This window comes from Salmo salar, chromosome 03, assembly GCF_965601325.2.
Source record: "Salmo salar chromosome 03, fSalSal1, whole genome shotgun sequence".
NCBI classification, from domain to species: Eukaryota; Metazoa; Chordata; class Actinopteri; order Salmoniformes; family Salmonidae; genus Salmo; species Salmo salar.
In genome coordinates, this window is record NC_138293.1 from 61,617,359 (window position 1) to 61,635,841 (window position 18,483).

The 18,483-nt window shown below is 42.0% G+C and overlaps 1 protein-coding gene across 2 annotated transcripts; it reads right to left on the reverse strand.

Annotated features, from left to right (window-relative positions):
• Window positions 1–199: 199 nt before the first annotated feature.
• LOC106601046 (plexin domain-containing protein 1) lies at window positions 200–17,883 on the reverse strand. Of its 2 annotated transcripts, none has more exons than XM_014192924.3 (14): window positions 17,556–17,883; window positions 4,666–4,820; window positions 3,963–4,106; window positions 3,683–3,752; window positions 3,374–3,496; window positions 3,164–3,282; window positions 2,940–3,039; window positions 2,746–2,838; window positions 2,506–2,587; window positions 2,364–2,424; window positions 2,119–2,245; window positions 1,809–1,838; window positions 1,558–1,715; window positions 200–1,431 (listed from the first exon to the last, which is right to left on the reverse strand). In XM_014192924.3, exons 1-14 carry the CDS (start codon window positions 17,629–17,631, stop codon window positions 1,312–1,314), a joined length of 1,458 nt encoding a protein of 485 aa, XP_014048399.2. In that variant the 5' UTR covers window positions 17,632–17,883; the 3' UTR covers window positions 200–1,311. The 2 variants fall into 2 exon arrangements, with proteins under 2 accessions (XP_014048399.2, XP_014048398.2); XM_014192923.3 differs by having other exon boundaries at window positions 1,803–1,838.
• Window positions 17,884–18,483: the final 600 nt, after the last annotated feature.

An 18,483-nucleotide genomic window follows, 5' to 3' on the forward strand; every position in this document is an offset into this window, starting at 1 on the left:
ATTCCACATGATGATCATGCCATCTGCTACAATCTGTATGTAGGCTGCTGTAAAGGCCTACATGAAATACAGTTGTAAATGAGTTTGGTTTGGGTGACATCTGCTGTCGCAAATCAGAATTGGTTTCACTGGTCAGGATGCAGAAATTACAGGCCCACTTTGAGTTTTCTCCTTTTCTGGTTGACATTACAATTAAACATTATTCATTCAAATGGCTTTATTATTTCAAAGTGCTGTATTTCAAAACAGGATCCTCAATCTGGGTTTAATTTGGAAGGTCAAAGTCATGTACGAAGAGCACTGAATTGCCTCTGATTAATTTATGAAATACATTCTTGGCATACACAGTACCAATCAAAAGTTTGGACACACCTACTCATTCAAGGGTCTTACTTTATTTGTACTATTTTCTACATTGTAGAATAATAGTGAAGCCATCAAAATTATGAAATAACAAATATGGAATCATGTAGTAACCAAAAAAGTGTTATACAAAATACATGTTATATTTGAGATTCTTCAAAGTAGCCACCCTTTGCTTTGAGAGTGTACAAAGCTGTCATCAAGGCAAAGGGTGGCTACTTTGAAGAATATAACATATATTTTGATTTGTTTAACACTTTTTTTGGTTACTATATGATTCCATATGTGTTATTTCATAGTTGTGATGTCTTTCTAGTATTCTACTATGTAGAAAATAGTAAAAATTAAAGAAAAATCCTTGAATGAGTAGGTGTGTCCGAACTTTTGACTGGTACTGTGTATAGAAAAAGCAATACAGGAACAAAACATTCAAACATTAACTGTACAGAGATTATCATTGAAGAACATCCTCAACTGGTCTTCGTTCTTGTCATGGAAGCGCAGGGATACAGAATCCTTTATAGTGTTTTTTCCATGGATGTTGATAGTCATAATGTATCACAGTTTATTCCAGTTACATATCCCATGGAGGTGTGTGGTAAATTGTGAGACAGCAATCCGTACCTGCTGAGAAACTTGGAACTCAACAAAGAAATTCTAGCAAAGCCTAAAAGTGGCCTCTTCTCATTTGTCCCTTTCCCTAAAACCTGAGTCGCGGATGTGTACGAGAAGAGTTTAAGACTTTGTCCACCAAAAATGATATACAATACCCCCCATTCTTTTGCCAACAAAGACAGGGACTGTTGAAGTGATTATTGAAAAATGAATGAACAAAAAAATATTATTTGTGTAATGGACTAGGGAATGTGTGTGTAACTCTAAGCTCTCTCCTTCCTCTCCTACAAACTCATTTTTCTCTCCTCATCATCCAGTTGCTCCTCAATCCGGTCAGCACTGGCCAGCTTCCATGATTCCCTCCTTCTCGTGACCTTCGACCTCCACCTCTGCGTAGCTGGAGTGGAATCCCTGCTTCCTGAACTTCATGGATGGCCAGTAGCTGTTGCGTCGCTATTGAAATAAGATCATACAGGTCATTGTTTTAAAAGGTTAAAGAGAATGGGAGTAGAAGTCTACATTTAGCAGGACATAGACTGACAGAGCTGGTTGAATGTGAGCCCTGATAGTGTTACCAACCTGTAGGATGTTGAGTGGTGAGGCAGCAGAAGGATGAGAGTTGATGTAAAGTGCCAGAAGTGTCAGAGCCAGCAGTAGCACCAATGCAGCTACTACACCTGCTATAACTCCTGTGTGAGCTGACCCGTCGTGCTGTCTCGGAGGGCCTGTCTTCACGTCTAACCAGGAAAGAGAGACAATGTACAATCAAAATCCTGTAACATAGCTCCATACACACAATTCAAAGGGAATCAAGATCCACCCACCTTTACCATTGTATAGAATCACACGTTTGGTGTCATCTGCAGGAAGATCAAATGTAGGATCAGTTTGAATATTGAGCAGTTAGGACTCAAACTGCTTCCATTGTTATTTTCCTGAACTCCATTTCTGTGCAATTTCTTTGCATGTTCTAAGAACACTCAGATTACTGTAGGCACTGGCTAAAGACAGACACTGAGCGCTAGAGCATTACTATGGCATCATTGTTCTTGCTCTGTTTAACACTGCTGCATGCACAGTTGAACTCTAATTCTCCGATATAAACCCTCCCAGGCACACTCATTTACACACTTGACTTACTCTCCGTGGCAGGGCCTTCTAGTAGGGGCCCCAGGGGAGTGGTGACCTCAAAGTCTGAGGGAACTGAAGGGTCAATGGAGCTGTCTGGTACCCCCTTGGAATAATCCTCACAGGAGACATCTTTGGCCTGTCCATATAATGGATGACAATTGTGGTTTTAACAGAGGAAGCTGAGACTGTGATTTACATTTGATGTACAGTACATGTAAAGTATGTGAACGTTCATTGACATTGTCCAATTCTACCTCTTCTGAACAGGCGTAGTCCAGCCACTCCTGCCTGTGTCTGTCCATTCCGTCTGAGCACCTGAAACAGACACAGATGTCAAACACAAAGAAACAAGGACTCCTTTATTCAGATAGTGACCTACACTCCTCTCCTGCTCACCTCTGGAGGACGTTGCACCAGGTACAGCCAGAGGTTAGATTGGACGAGAGGCAGAGTTCACAGCTGTCATGCTGCAGACAGGCTGGACAGAGGGAGGGAGAGACAGAGAGACCTGGGTTTTGATTCTGTAGCGACATGATTGGCATTGGCATTAACATTATACCAAGCTGTGCCTGTGACTGGTTATTGAGGATGAAATGTCTGAGAGGCCTGTATGAGGGATAGAGATTAGCTGCTTACTAGGCAATGCAGTGAACTCAAAGGCAGAGTTGTTGGTGATCTTAGTTGTATCGATGTCCACCCGATGGTACTCGTAGAGCCGACGTTGGGCATCTATGTGAGAGATATCATTTCAGATCATTTTAGCAAAAGTCTTTGACATCAAAGACTTGCCAACCTGGATAACTGTGGGTTAGGGAACCCTTGCTGCTAACCTGAGGATTGAGGGGAAGGCAGGTTCACCATGAATGCATCTGACAACCCTGCCTTCACTTGGTGCTCAGCAGAACTTATCACCTCCACTGGCAAAGGTATCTGAAAGAGCGAGAGACAAGTAGAGAAAAATGGACAGAGTGTGCCTGTGTTTAGATGGAATACATTCAAATCAGAAATGTGTTGTACAAGGTTCATAAGTGTGCATGTTTTAAGTCTCTCTCACATCTCTGTAGCTGAAGGTGATGGTCCCTGTGAGGTGCAGGGCAGCCTGGAAGGTATATGCCCCCTCTGCCTCCCTCCCATGGAGTCTCACCCGCTCCCACTGCACCACAAACACCTCACCTGGGGTCAGTACAGGACAGGTCACACAGAGGTCAACCAAGGGTCAAAAGTCAAATAACAAACGCTGTCTGAATGTTACTCTATGGCTTACCATTGTCCAGGTACTGAACAGTAGACTCCTTGGAGAAGCTGGGGTCAAAGTTGGCCATGAGGGGAGCGATGTACTGTGTTGCTGTCAGCATGCGGTGTGTGACCTCTCCCATGAAAATAAACCCTGAAGAAGGTCAGAGGTCAGGGTTCTATGGAGATGCATGGCAAGTGGCAACTGGTAGTTACAATAGTTCACTCCTTCTAGGCTTAACGTAAGTAACAAGCAGGGAGTAGAAAGGAAGAAATGTGATAAATGGCTCCATCTGAGTTTGAACAACTTGCCATGTGTCGGAAGAATAATGAAATGTACCTCCTGTTGCTATGGTAATCTGCCTCAAATAATGTCCGTAGAAGGGGAAGTCAAATGAGAGGGCAACCTTCTGGAATACGAGGAAGAGAGAGAGGGAGGAAAATTAAATGTGCGTGAATGTACGTGTGTGTGTGTGTGTGTGTGTGTGTGTGTGTGTGTGTGTGTGTGTGTGTGTGTGTGTATGTGTGTATGTGTGTGTGTGTGTGTGTGTGTGTGTGTGTGTGTGTGTGTGTGTGTGTGTGTGTGTGTGTGTGTGTGTGTATCTAAGTGTATAACTCACCGCAGCCTGTCTGTGTGTATTGGACAAAATGCCATGCATTCTGACTTGGCCATGTTCTAGGTCGTTTAGATCTACCCAGAGTTCATCTGTGCGCTGGTCATCAGGGCCAAAACTACGCCATGAGTAATACCTACCAGCGTCCTCCTGTTATAGAAACAGTAGAGGTGAGTGCAAGAGGAGAAGTTGAGGGATGCGATGGGAGAGATAGAATATTGGTGTGACGGGGGGTGGAGATGAGATGTTATAATGAACAACAGGGTTAACAGTGAAAGCAACATTTGAATGCTAGCCCACATAAACAAACAAACACACAATCTACATTGAGTTCTAGTCTCCAGTTTATTACATAGTAGTATAAAAAGAGAGGGATACTAAATATGAAGAATGCAAGGTGCATACTAAATAAGTTAAGGGGATATGCTTTTAGAAATCTTAGGATATCCTTGAATGTCTTGGACTATAACTTTCAGCAGCAAGGTTGAAATGATTCACTGCAATTTGATCTGATCTATATTGTTCAACTCTTTTCAATATACCCTCTGCAGTCTAATGTGGTTCATCATTGATTTGTTTTGTATAAGGCCAGCAGGGAGCAGTATTCTACCACCACAACTGGAATAAGTGAATCTCGCATTGACATACTGTACGTACACATCTTGCCCACACTAGTGTGTTGTTGGACAACTGCCCCAGCGCCACTCACCACTAAGTGTGTCATGTTGTCTGGTAGGGTGTTGATGGTCAGTCCTCCTCCCAGTACTTCCCTGGCCACCCTGGCGTAACCCAGCCACGGTTCTCTGGGGGTCCTGTCTGATGGCCTCTCATCGTGCTGCTGTCCATTCACATGATACCGCATCTCTGTCCAAAACACAGTGAGTCAGTGACACAGATCAAGTCAGTGTCAGTCAGAAGGTGCATTTCGGAACCCAGTCGGGCACATTATAAACAAATCAAGCATCTGCTTTAGGCAGAGTCGGGGAAGCTACTTCAAATGACTTCTCACTGGTGGAAGTTAAGATACACTAAAGCTAGCCTTAAGAAAAATATAGTTCACTTAACTAAAGTTACTTTGAAAAAGTAGCTCACTACATCAAAACTACTTTGTGAAAAATGATCATATCTAAATCTGAAATGTCATGGACTACAAATCGGAAGAACAGAACACTCTGGAGTCAGATGTTAACAGAATGTTTAATTTAGCCCATTAAACACAAATCAGTTTAAAGTGAGAATTAGGCAGGTCTTATGCTGAAAAATAAAGGATATTCTTGCCTACATCACCCATATTTTCTTTTTGCAAAAAATGTGTGTGTAGTTCAGTAGCTACACCCACGCAGAAAAAAAGTAATTCACTTCTGAAAACACTACCAAGATTAGAATTTAGAATGCTGCAAAATGTAGTTAAATTACTAGTTGAACTACATGTAGTTAACTACTCCCCAACCCTGGCTTTAGATTACTGCATAGCCCTGAACCGAGTGTGTATTACTCAATGGTTTGGATATTGTGGGCTGAAAGTGAACATAGCATTAACATATCTCTGGCCATGAGGGAATGCTGGCATGCATTTCAACTTTTGAACTCCTTTTTTCAGAGTTCCTACAACTGCACGCACCCATGCATGCACACACACACACACCCACACACACACACACACACACACACACACACACACACACACACACACACACACACACACACACACACACACACACACACACACACACACACACACACACACACGTAAGACGTGTGTTGGCTGGACCACAGTCTAATCACAATACAACAAACTAGAAAGGCCTTGAGGATTTCTTGTTTGTCTGCCGCTTTGCTTTTCTCTCCTCCTCCTCCTCTCCTTGTCTTGCATATCCCATGGACTGCAATGTTCTGTCTCTTGGATCCAAAGTTGTGAGCAGTTCCCAAAGCTACTTACAATACAGCATATGTTCCACAACGTTCTGCTAAAACATTATCCAAACAAATAACTCAATGTGGATTTGAAATCATCTGGGATTAGGAGGGACCAATCTCTGAGGACCACTGTGGTTATCAGATAACACATGTCCCCACATCACTCTGCTTGAGGCCACAATGCATCTGGTTATTCTGCTTCTCAGACCGGAGACACATAGAGATTTTGTGTTTGGAAATTACAGAAATGACGGATTCAACAAGAATGCATATACGATTTCATCCGTTTTTCATTTTCCATGTGTGGCCATAGCCTCATTCAGGCTTTGATTGCACGTTGTGATGTAGAGCCCCCCCACTGGACATTTTGTTTAGTTGCGTCTGGTTGGTTTTCTTTTAAAGTGCTTTGAGTAGGGGGCTGAAAGCAGAAAGTGTTTTGTTTGGTTCGGGACATTTCTCAGTGCAGTCTGGTCATGATCTGTTGCTGTCATTTTTGTTTTTTGTTTGTTTATCGCATGGCAATTGCTTGTGAGTTATTGAGATGGTTAGTTGCCAGTTCATCTAGCTAAGTCAGGAGGTGTTTCACATGAGTGGTGCTGGAGATGTTGTCTATGTGTGGTGCTGGAGATGTTGTCTACGCTAGCTACATTCCATTGTTAGTTCTACTGGCCTGTCGCCATCTGGTGTCATACAGATGCTGGCTAGCATTGTTTGCAACATCCAAGCCTTCTCGGTTATGTCAGCAGTGTTGTGTTTTATGTGCACAGAACATTGTCCATGCATCAGATTTTTTATTGTGCGTTTCTGTATAGAATACAGTTGCGAGATAAAGTTGTATATCAAGCTTTATTTTCAAAACTTGACTGCTGACATGCACATTTTTGAGGGATTGTATTAATTGCACAAATGATCAAAATACTAAAATCTACAGTTGAAGTTGGAAGTTTACATACACCTCAGCCAAATTCATTTAAACTCAGTTTTTCACAATTTCTGACATTTAATCCTAAAAAGAATTGCCTGTCTTAGGTCAGTTAGGATCACCACTTTATTTTAAGAATGTGAAATGTCAGAATAATAGTAGAGAGAATTATTTCTTTCAGCTTTTATTTCTTTCATCACATTCCCAGTGGGTCAGAAGTTTATTTGCACTCAATTAGTATTTGGTAGCATTGCCTTTAAATTGTTTAACTTGGGTCAAACATTTCAGGTAGCCTTCCACAAGCTTCCCACAATAAGTTGGGTGAATTTTGGCCCATTCCCCCTGACAGAGCTGGTGTAACTGAGTCAGGTTTATAGGCTTCCTTGCTCGCACATGCTTTTTCAGTTCTGCCCACAAATGTTCTATAGGATTGAGGTCAGGGCTTTGTGATGGCCACTCCAATACCTTGACCTTGTTGTCCTTAGGCCATTTTGCCACAACTTTGGAAGTATGCTTGGGGTCATTGTCCATTTGGATGACCCATTTGCGACCAAGCTTTAACTTCCAGACTGATGTCTTGAGATGTTGCTTCAATATATCCACTAAATTTTACTTCCTCATGATGCCATCTATTTTGGGAAGTGCACCAGTCCCTCCTGCAGCAAAGCACCCCCACAACATGATGCTGCCACCCCCGTGCTTCATGGTTGGGATGGTGTTCTTTGGCTTGCAAGCTTCCCCCTTTTTCCTCCAAACATAACGATGTTCATTATGGCCAAACGGTTCTATTTTTGTTTCGTCAGACCAGAGGACATTTCTCAAAATAGTACAATCTTTGTCCCCCTGTGCAGCTGCAAACCGTAGTCTGGCTTTTTTATGGCGGTTTTGGAGCAGTGGCTTCTTCCTTGCTGAGCTGCCCTTCAGGTTATGTCGCTCTAGGACTTGTATTACTGTGGATATAGATACTTTTGTACCAGTTTCCTCCAGTATCTTCACAAGGTCCTTTGCTGTTGTTCTGGGATTGATTTGCACTTTTCGCACGAAAGTACATTCATCTCTAGGAGACAGAACGCATCTCCTTCCTGAGCAGTATGACAGCTGTATGGTCCCATGGTGTTGATACTTGCATACTATTGTTTGTGCAGATGAACGTGGTACCTTCAGGCGTTTGGAAATTGCTCCCAAGGATGAACCAGACTTGTGGAGGTCTACAATTGTTTTTCTGAGGTCTTGGCTGATTTCTTTTGATTTTCCCATGATGTCAAGCAAAGAGGCACTGAGTTTGAAGGTAGGCCTTGAAATACATCCACAGGTACACCTCCAATTGACTCAAATGATGTCAATTAGCCTAACAGAAACTTCTAAAGCCATGACATAATTTTCTGGAATTTTCCAAGCTGTTTAAAGACACAGTCAACTTAGTGTATGTGAACTTCTGACCCACTAGAATTGTGATACAGTGAATTATAAGTGAAATAATGTAAACAATTGTTGGAAAAATGACTTGTGTCATGCACAAAGTAGATGTCCAAACCGACTTGACAAAACTATAGTTTGTTAACAACAAATTTTTGGAGTGGTTGAGAAACGAGTTTTAATGACTTCAACCTAAGTTTATGTAAACTTCCGACTTCAACTGTACGTATACATATGAGATATATAAATATGAGTTGAGTAATGCCAGATATGTAAACATTAAGTGACTAAGATACCATAGAATAGTATAGAATACAGTATATATATATGAGTTGAGTAATGCCAGATATGTAAACATTATTAAAGTGACTAATGTTCCATTCCTTAAAGTGGCCAGTGATTTATAGTCTATGCCTATAGGCATAGACTAGTGGTGGCTGTTTAACAGTCTGATGGCCTTGAGATAGAAACTGTTTTTCAGTCTCTCGGTCCCAGCTTTGATGCACCTGTACTGACCTCACCTTCTGGATGACAGTGGGGTGAACAGGCAGTGGCTCAGATGGTTGATGTCCTTGATGATCTTTTTGGCCTTCCTGTGACATCGGGTGCTGTAGGTGTCCTGGAGGGCGGGTAGTTTGCCAGACCGCACCACCCTCTGCGTTGGGCAGACCGCACCACCCTCTGGAGAGCCTTGCGGTTGCGGACGATGCAGTTGCCATACCAGACGGTGATACAGCCCGTCAGGATGCTTTCAATTGTGCATCTGTAAAAGTTTGTGAGGGTTTTAGGTGAAAGCCAAATTTCTTTAGCCTCCTGAGGTTGAAGAAGCTCTGTTGCGCCTTCTTCACCACACTGTCTGTGTGGGTGGTCCATTTCAGTTCGTCAGCGATGTGTATGCCAAGGAACTTCAAGCTTTCCACCTTCTCCACTGCGGTCCCGTCGATGTAGATGGGGGTTGCACCCTCTGCTGTTTCCTGAAGTCCTCGATCATCTCCATTGTTTTGTTGACGTTGAGTGAGAGGTTGTTTTCCAGGAACCACACTCACAGAGCCCTCACCTCCTCCCTGTAGGCTGTCTCGACATCATTGGTAATCAAGTCTACTACTGTTGTGTCATCTGCAAACTTGATGATTGAGTTGGAGGTGTGCTAGGCCATGCAGTCGTGGGTGAACAGGGAGTACAGGAGGGGGCTGAGCACGCACCCTTGTGGGGCCTCAGTGTTGAGGATCAGAGGAGTGGAGGTGATGTTTCCTACCTTCACCACCTGGGGGTGGCCCGTCAGGAAGGCCAGGACCCAGTTGCACAGGGCGGGGTTCAGACCAAGGGCCTCGAACTTAATGAAGAGCTTGGAGGGTACTATGGTGTTGAATGCTGAGCTATAATCAATAAATAGCATTCTTACATAGGTATTCCTCTTGTCCAGGTGGGATAGGGCAGTGTGCAGAGGGATGGCGATTGCATCATCTGTGGATCTACTGGGGCGGTAAGCAAATTGAAGTGGGTCTAGGGTGGGAGGTATGGGGCGATAGTCATTAAATTCAGTTACCTTTGCCTTTTTGGGTATAGGAACAATGGTGGCCATCTTGAAGCATGTGGGGACAGCAGACTGGGATAGGGAGATATTGAATATGTCCATAAACACACCAGCCAACGTTGACAATCTCACTTATTGTCAACGTCATCATTACATGATTCGTTTTTTTCTGATGAACTTGCTTTCCTGATCCAGACAGCTTAAATGTTACACTACTTTTAGTAATTTTTCGTCCAACTCTGAAAGAGAGGGTGTGTTCATGACATCACATTTACTATATAAACGTTACCGTACGTGTTTTTCTTTTTCAAACGGAGTGTCTCTTGTAACCCTAAATTTGGGCACCTTCCTGTACTATATACGTTTACTGTTTTGTCTCTTGCTTTCAGTAGACGACAGGAAGTTTTCGAATATCGGTAGGCACATGGCAAACAAAAAAGCAAAGAGATTCCATCTGTGAATCTCACTCTTCCCGGTGGAATCACCATGAACATGCCGTGGTCAGCTTGGCTGCCGCAAATTCTCTCTGGAAATAACTGTTGTTGAGCAGATCAAACTGAGTTGGGTAACAGGCGGGTAACACAGTTTGCAGTCTGGTCATGTTTGAATTTTCTTACTAGATCAGAGAGCGAAAGTGATGTTCGTTATTCTCGGATACCTTGTGTGATAGAACTCCGACTCAGAACATGGCAATTTTTGTTACCCGATTTTGTTGTTGCACCGACTGGGTGGAATCAACCCTGGCTGGCACAAACAGGCGTTTATTTTATATAAACTGCCCTTTTCTTAATCAAATCACTTCATTCATTTAAACTCTTCAGAACGTTTAGGTATAGTTAGCCCTAAGTGAATAATCTGGTGCTTGACTAACACTAGCCAGCAGTTTGTGTCCGTGTGGCTTGTCTCTGGCAAATCTGAAAAGAAGCCTATGTTTAGCATATAAATAGAAAGCTAAACCAAACACTGAAATAACCTGCAAGTGGAATGTGTGTTGGCAATGATCTGATTCTATGGTGGCCACAAGTGTTTGTGTGGGTGGGTAGGAGACATAAAGTAGGTGTTAGTGATATAACTTATCGGTTAAGTTGGCATACCTCACACACTAAAATTAGTAGACTGAGGAAAAACACAGGCCAGCTGCTCAAACCATGAAAGTGCATTCATTCACAACACCTCAAAATGTGGTTCTAGTGATCACTTCACCAGCGATTAGTGATATTCTAATCCAAAGCCCTCATCAAACCACGGCCACAGATGAGTATTACTAGCAATGTGTTGACCATACTGGCACCACCCATAATTGTCAGGGCTCATTTTGTCTGATGTTTGCGTACACTCGGAATATGATATTTCTTCTTGATGTGCCATCTTTTGTTTCATTACAGCATCAATGAAACATGACTGCTGAATACGGAGATGGGCTTTGGAAAACAAACTGCATCAAATACAAAGTGGTCATTGTTATAAGGTGCCTCTTATGTTGTGTAAAACAGCAACAGAAATGCATTGCCACAATATGTAGAGCTTTATTCTCTCTGTGATGGTCTGCATTGCAATGAGTGGTCATGTTTTGGAAGGGAAGGGTTTGGAGGGAGCAGGGCTGTAGTTGGCCAGCTCTGATCAGTTAAGTGGTCTAGAGTAAAAACCCTCAAGGCCATTGGTACTTAAATCACTGGCTTATCACCAAGCCAACAAGAGGAGCTTGCCTGTCTAGAGGATTCTGATAAGAGGGCAGGAGGTGAAGGATGAGGTGTCACTTCCTAAAGGACTGTTGTGGTAAAGAGTCACGCTTCCATCCAGACTGTTTTGCATGTGCTCCGTCATACTAGTAGGATGATTGCTGAGAGAAGGGTGTGAAGAGGGTTTAAGTGCAGCTAAGGTTCATCTAACGGCCCTCATCTCAAATAGACTCAGGCGATCAGGGGTTTATCACTCCATCATATTTGTAAATCGTAAATGTCTTAATTTGTCGACGTTCTCATTTGAGATTCTTACATGGTATGCTTTTTTTGGCTCTAGCAGAGGTCTATTTCAAAGGAAATGTTCAGTCATATTTTTATATGTCACTAAAACATAATGACCACTATCTTGCAAGCATGTACAACACTGTCCAACTGGATGCAATTGTGCTAAAGGCTCTTGCAACCCATAACTGATATAGATCCTATAAATCACTGTAAGTTAAATTCCTATGCATTCTATAGCCTGGTCCCAGATCTTTTTGTGCTTCTGCCTACTCCATTGTCAAGACAAACATATGTTTGGCATGACAATTCCATAAGGTGTTTACATGTACATTAATTTAGCAGACACTCTTATCCAGTGGCGCTTACAGGCGCAATTAGAGTCTATGTGCCTTGCTCATGGGCACATCGGCAGATTTTTCAGCTAGTGTATTCGAACCAGTGACCTTTCAGTAACCGTCCCAACACTCTTAACAGGTAGGCTACCTACTGCCTGCTTGGCATGCGAGCAGAAACAAACAGACTAGCACCAAGGCTAGTAATTATACGGCATAACTCTACAGACTATTATACCCAGAGCAGGGGGAGAACAATTAAATACATCAAGAGGCTTCAAGTCGAGATAAGGAGTATATAGAGGGCTGTGAAGAGGGAGATAGGAAATGCAGGGGACTAAAGGGCAATTAAAATGCTAAAAGAGCGTGAGAGGCCTGTGATAGTGGGTAGTGTCACAAGGGAGATTTGGTCCTAGATTGTTTTGTATCCTTGCTCTTCTTTTTGAGGAGAAGTACGGGGACCGTCTCTGCAAAAGAAAATATAAAAAGTCCAATTGGATCTTTGGTGTCACGTTTTCCCCATAGACGTATGCGTTTGCCTGCACTGCAGCATGTTTCTGGGGAAATGAGGTGTGGTATGGTTGGTGATGTAAAACATATAGGACCATTCTATTTCTATGGCTACAACATCCAATTCTCTTGTGAACCCAGTTCCAGCACAGTTCTACAATCCAGGGTCATCTCCCCAGATGGGAGAGAGAGAACATACAGAACCAGTTGAAGAATCAGGCATATGTGACTATAGTGTTCTAGAATGTCTGTTTTTAAAACCAGCATGCGGGGGTGATAAATCATGTATTGCAGTAGCTCCCAAACTTTTTCACTCTGGCCCCCCCTTCCATCATTGGAGAACATCCTGTTTTGTGTTCATGTGATATCTGAGTTAATTTAAAAAAAAGTTTAAATGTATTTAACTAGGCTAGTCAGTTAAGAGCAAATTCTTATTTACATAAGGCCTCCTGCAGGGATGGGGGCTGGGATTAAAAATAAAAATAAAGTAAATTAAAATATAGGACAAAACACACATCACGACAAGAGTGAGTGCCTCAAACATTACAACAAAATCAATGGGCCAAAAAAATCGACCTAAAAAAATGTTAGCTAAAATGGGCCAGTTGATCTGGACATTTCGGACAAGTTATAAATATCTCTCTAACGCCTGCGATGACTGACATGACAAGATGAAAACTGTAGATGCACTACCCAATTTGGTGCCGTCTACTACTACAACTTTTAAAAGTAAGTTGAAAGCCCAATTGACCCCCCCCGCCGACCTCTCGACCCCACAGTCTGGGAACCACTGATGTATTGGAATGCCTGGTGACAGAGGAGAAATAGGACATGACAAGTGAGAATACCATTATAACATAAACACCTCCTCTGTTATATTATAAGGACCAAGGCTGAGTGTCTGGCCTGCTTAAACACAGGCAACTGTCACTTAGTCACAGACCTCAGGCTTTCCTTTCATTTCATTTTAATTGTCTAAAACAGAGGTCAGGTCTGCAGAAAAACTATACCACACCCTCTCTTAACATTGTCAAGTTTAAACTACAGCTCATAGGCCGATAGACAGTCAAACAGCCTTCTGGCCTGAGCACTAAAATAACCCTGATGCTATGAAACCACTCAGCCCATATTTCCAGGCCGGTTTCTGTGAGTGGTCAGTCAGACCGGAGGGTGAGAGGGCACACCCTTTCCTGCATGGGAGCGGCTGCCAGGGCTGGCTCAGGATCAGCCGGATGCCACACTACTTCCACAGTTCAACTCAATGTGGCCGATCATATGAATACAAAGACCTTCTTTTTTAGTTTTGCACTGACTCTATGCACACTCACTGACGTTCTAGCACATGCACTTAATTTGCTCACACACACATAACACGCACACTGACACTCTGTTATCATATATCCTGATGCCTGGTCACCTTACTCCTATACATATCTACCTCTATCACACTTGTATCCCTGCACATTGTAAATATGATATTGGCACTGACCCTGTGTATAGCATACTTACTTTCCAGTGTTCTTATTTCTATTTCTTGTGTGTTTTTGTTCTATTTTATTTTGTAGCACTACATTGATATTGGTTACTGCATTAGGAAATAGCTTCCAAGAAAGGCATTTCACTGTACTTGTGCACGTGACAAAAAAAAGCTTCAAACTACAAACCCACAGTAAATGATCATTGATACCTGAATTAAAAAGTGAACTTTTGACCTAATATGGCAAAAATATTGCTAAATATTTTTCTTCAGCCATTCTTATGGATTATTGAAATGTATGTTGATTGTTAGGCTTTGTGACCAGGTCATGGCATTGCCTGCAATTTTATACCTAATTTCATGCAATTCAAATGTGATAACTAGTTTCCATGAGGCGGAGAGAAAAAGTATCAGTTTTACACTTTGTGTATTCTATAACTCTAACTCTCAACATTAAGTTGAGACCCAAATGAGTTCCTAAATAAATATATATGTTTTTTTATTGGTCCGCGGGCCTACAAAAAGGGCCTGCAGGCCACCAGTTGCCCATCCCTGCTTTACACTGACACATACTGCATGCACACACACCCACTCACTACAGCTGCAGTGGTAATTGTAGGGTCAGGCCCACAAGAGGAACAACCATCATCCAGAATGCCAACAGAAAGTGACTGTGAAGAGTCTGAAAAACTTGCATGCAGCTAATCAAGCAAATTGTCCTCACGTTATAACTTGAACACATTACTCATATCAGTCAAATAAGACTTGGTGGGTGGCATAATACCCGAAAACATATATGATAAAGCTTATAAGGTAACAGGTGTCATGCTGAAACAAGAGATTTTAAATTTGGAAAAAAACACCAAGATCTCTTCTATGAAAACAAGAGAGCAGTGATGACCTCATACTTCCTTTGTTATGGTGAAACCCAATCTCTCAGTGGATGAGGTAAAGGAATTAATTCTGGTTTTCATTGTACGATAAGACAAAGCCCATAACGAACTAAGTCAGGCATCTCAATGAAGATCAGCGCTGAACCATGTCTTATTCCCCAATGCCAACATCACACCTCATCATCCAGAAAATCACTTTCTTTAACTCTGCCAAAGAACCGTTAAAGGCCAATTCTACCACTTTTCAACCTCATTTTCATTATTTCCAGCACAATACCATTTCTACATATGTGAAAATGGAGCATTTCTATGCTTTGTAGAAAAAAAAGACAAAGTTATAATATTCTAGCTGATGAGATCATGAACAATTTACAAAAAACCTAAAAAACGGTGATTTTCAAACACTATGAGATACACAGTGACATGGAGAGCAATAAAATACCCCCTCTGGCTAGAAACAAGGTTTTGAAAATCACTGTTTTATTTTTGTTTCTTTTAATCCTACTCTGTGATGTCACAGATGACCATATTTTAGGACGTTTCTTCTTATCTCTTTAACCACAGATCATAGAAACGTGACGTGAACACGTATGTAGACACTGGTATGGTGCTGGAGATAATGAATATGAGGTTGAAAAGTGGCAGAATTCTTTTAGGATTTTAGGTTCTTTGTGTCCCTCCCTGCTCCTCTATCCCTACTTCACAAATCCTTCTGTTCTCTTGAAACTTGCCAGAAGTGTCTGTAAAGATGTCACAATGACCTTTGCTGTTGCAGATCAAAATCTCCACGACAGTGAAATCACATCTATGGATGTCAGCCACACAGATATTTAGTATATCCAGATTTATCCTTTCCATTTTTTTCTGTGCAGGCTTGGCACCAGTATGGCTGGACCAGACACAAGTCATTTGTTAAGTGAAATTCTCAACAGGACAAAGAACATTGAGCCAAGCTCTGAGGTCAGCAGCCTCACAATTCATTTTCATCGCTCAAACTGTGTTTTCATAATCTGGTTTAGATGCTGCAGAAAGCTCTCGAGGGGTAGCTCCACTTGATCCTATTTCAAACAGCTTTTTTTTTTACAATGCATGTAAAAAATAAAATAATCTAATTTTATGCTGTGTAAGATAAACACAAAAAAGCAATTCATTTAGCTCAGTGAAGAGCTGTTGTTGTTTTGAAGGTGGTAGATAGCATCAGTGAAGGAGAATGAGATGCATCTGCCTTTCCTCAAGGAATTTTGGAGCAAAACAAAGGTCACGAGAGGAAGACAGTCAGCAAAGAGTACTAGTGAAATAAAATAGGAATTAGGAGCAGAGATTTGTCTAATAAGGGTTACAGGATGTTTTGAAAAGTCAGGAGATCATAGAAAGAGGAATGCAGTGGTGGAGACAAATGGCTAGGAGGAGAAACACATCACAATGCATCCCCCTCCATCGGTCCACAAGCATTCCTGTCACACCCCAAGCACACAGAAATGCATACACTTTCAACACACATACATACAAACACACATGTAATATGTCATTGTTGTACTTATGTGTGTCTATAGTTTTGTGCAATGTTGTGTCTGAAACGTTTTTCCCCCTGCTGCTGTTGGACCAGGTGTCTTTTGAAAAATAGATTTTATCTCAATGAGAAAGACCTGGATAAATAAAGGATAGAAAAACACACACGATTCATCAAGCTACCACCTTTTTGTTTACATTCCCCAACAGTTTTTTCTCTCTGTCGTTTCACCTCTCCTTTCCCACCCTGGACTGCCTGACTTTTAGGCTAGCAGAGTGGCAGGGAGGAATATGTCCAAATCTAATTTTAGGCAGAAGCAATGCTGTTTTGTGGGTTGTTATTCTGAGTCATTTGCACGTTTCTGGAACATGGTGATTTTTATGGTCACACTTTCATTGCAAACTAGGGACTAACTTTTCTGCGCAAACAAAGAGTATAAGGGCATGCCCGTTTCCAAACACAATCATGAACCTGTACCATTTCCCTTGTATAAGTAAATGAGTAAAGACAGTGTCTTCAAAGACATCTGTACGTAGGTTATTAAAGCCATGAAATATCAAATAAAAAAGAATGCCATAACGCTCACAGCTTTTCTTTAATGTTAAATACAAAAGTTGTTATTATTCCATGTGATCATAAGTTGTTGTGACATCTTAGGATGGAAGTGTGAGAGCTATGAAGGGGAAAGAGAGATGGACAGATGTAAATGGCATATATTATGTAAATAAAAGATGATTCTGGAATTTAAAAAAGGTAGAGAAGCGCCTGGAAGAGGTGATATTGTACGGCAGAAAGTACAACACCTGAGTGACCTAAAGAGAGGCTGTGTGAAGCAATGGGGGCTGCTGATGGGAGGACGGCTCATAATAATGGCTGGAACGTAACGAATGGAATGGCATCAAACATGGAAACCATGTGTTTGATGTATTTGATACCATTCCAAAAATTCTGCTTTAGCCATTACCACAAGCCCATCCTCCCCAATGAAGAGAGTGATGCATGGGGAAAATGAGGAGAGAAGGAGGGACGAGACAACAGGTGAAAAAAGGTGATGAAGTACACTGAGACAAGATAACCAGGATGGAAAACACAGGAGAGGTAGGGGAGAAAGAAAAGCTTACCTGTTTGTTGCTGAGCCCAAACTCTCCCCAACTCTGCCTGGGAGAGAAAGATGAGCAGCAGCACACTGAGACACATGTTGTTCAGCAACAACAAAAACACACAGCTCTCTCTTTATTCTCTCTTCCTTCTTCTCCCTCTCTTCTCTTTCAACAACAGAGTTTCTCCTGGTCCCAGTCACCCTGTAGCTCCCTCTCCTCTCCCTCCCTCACATGCTCTCTCCACTTACACACTCTCTCTCCCTCTACAACACCCTCTCAATGCTGTTCTTCCGTTGCCATGGTGATTACAAAGACAGAGGGATGATAAGGCGTAGCAGCTGAGGAGATGAAAGTGTTCTCTCTCTCTCCCTGCATGTCCTGCCTCTCTCATGTTTTATATCCATCCTCTTTGCTTTGATGTGCCCCAGTCTCTGTCTCTCTCCTTCCATATTTGGACTTGGATTCTAGTGAAATCATCTGGAATCCCAGTGGAGCCCTCTCTCTTATCTCTGAGGGAACTCAATAGTAGATGCCATGCCATGGCATCTCCTAGCCTTGGACAATGATATAGTGCCTCTGTGTTCAGACATGGCTGCTGCAGAAAATTAACTGAATGCATTAAAAACAGTACAATCTCTTCACGGAATCTGTCTATTGACCTTCTGGTTATAAACTGCTGTGAAGAACAAGCAGTTAACAGTGCTTCTAACCATACAGCCACCATACCAGATAATTACCACAATGACATATACAGGTACTGTCCATAAGCACTTTAGTTATGGTATTCCATGCTCACTGCTATGAATGTTTATCTAGTCAATACAAAACAAACATATTGTCTGAGTATTGAGCATACATTTTGTGGGTCATATGAAAAAGGGCATGTCTTGTTTTGTTTGGCTATGGTTTAATTTCCAGGCACATGCGATAGCAGTTTAGTCTGTTACAC

What these genes read in the sequence shown, in the direction of transcription:
- LOC106601046 (XM_014192923.3), bottom strand. Translation starts at nt 17,631, where the DNA reads ATGTGTCTCAGTGTGCTGCTGCTCATCTTTCTCTCCCAGGCAGAGTTG. An exon ending in TCACCTTCAGCTACAGAGAT is followed by an intron (nt 3,040 to 3,163) that starts GTGAGAGAGACT and finishes TCGCTCTTTCAG; the next exon opens with ATACCTTTGCCAGTGGAGGT. An exon ending in TGAGTTCACTGCATTGCCTA is followed by an intron (nt 2,588 to 2,745) that starts GTAAGCAGCTAA and finishes CCCTCTGTCCAG; the next exon opens with CCTGTCTGCAGCATGACAGC.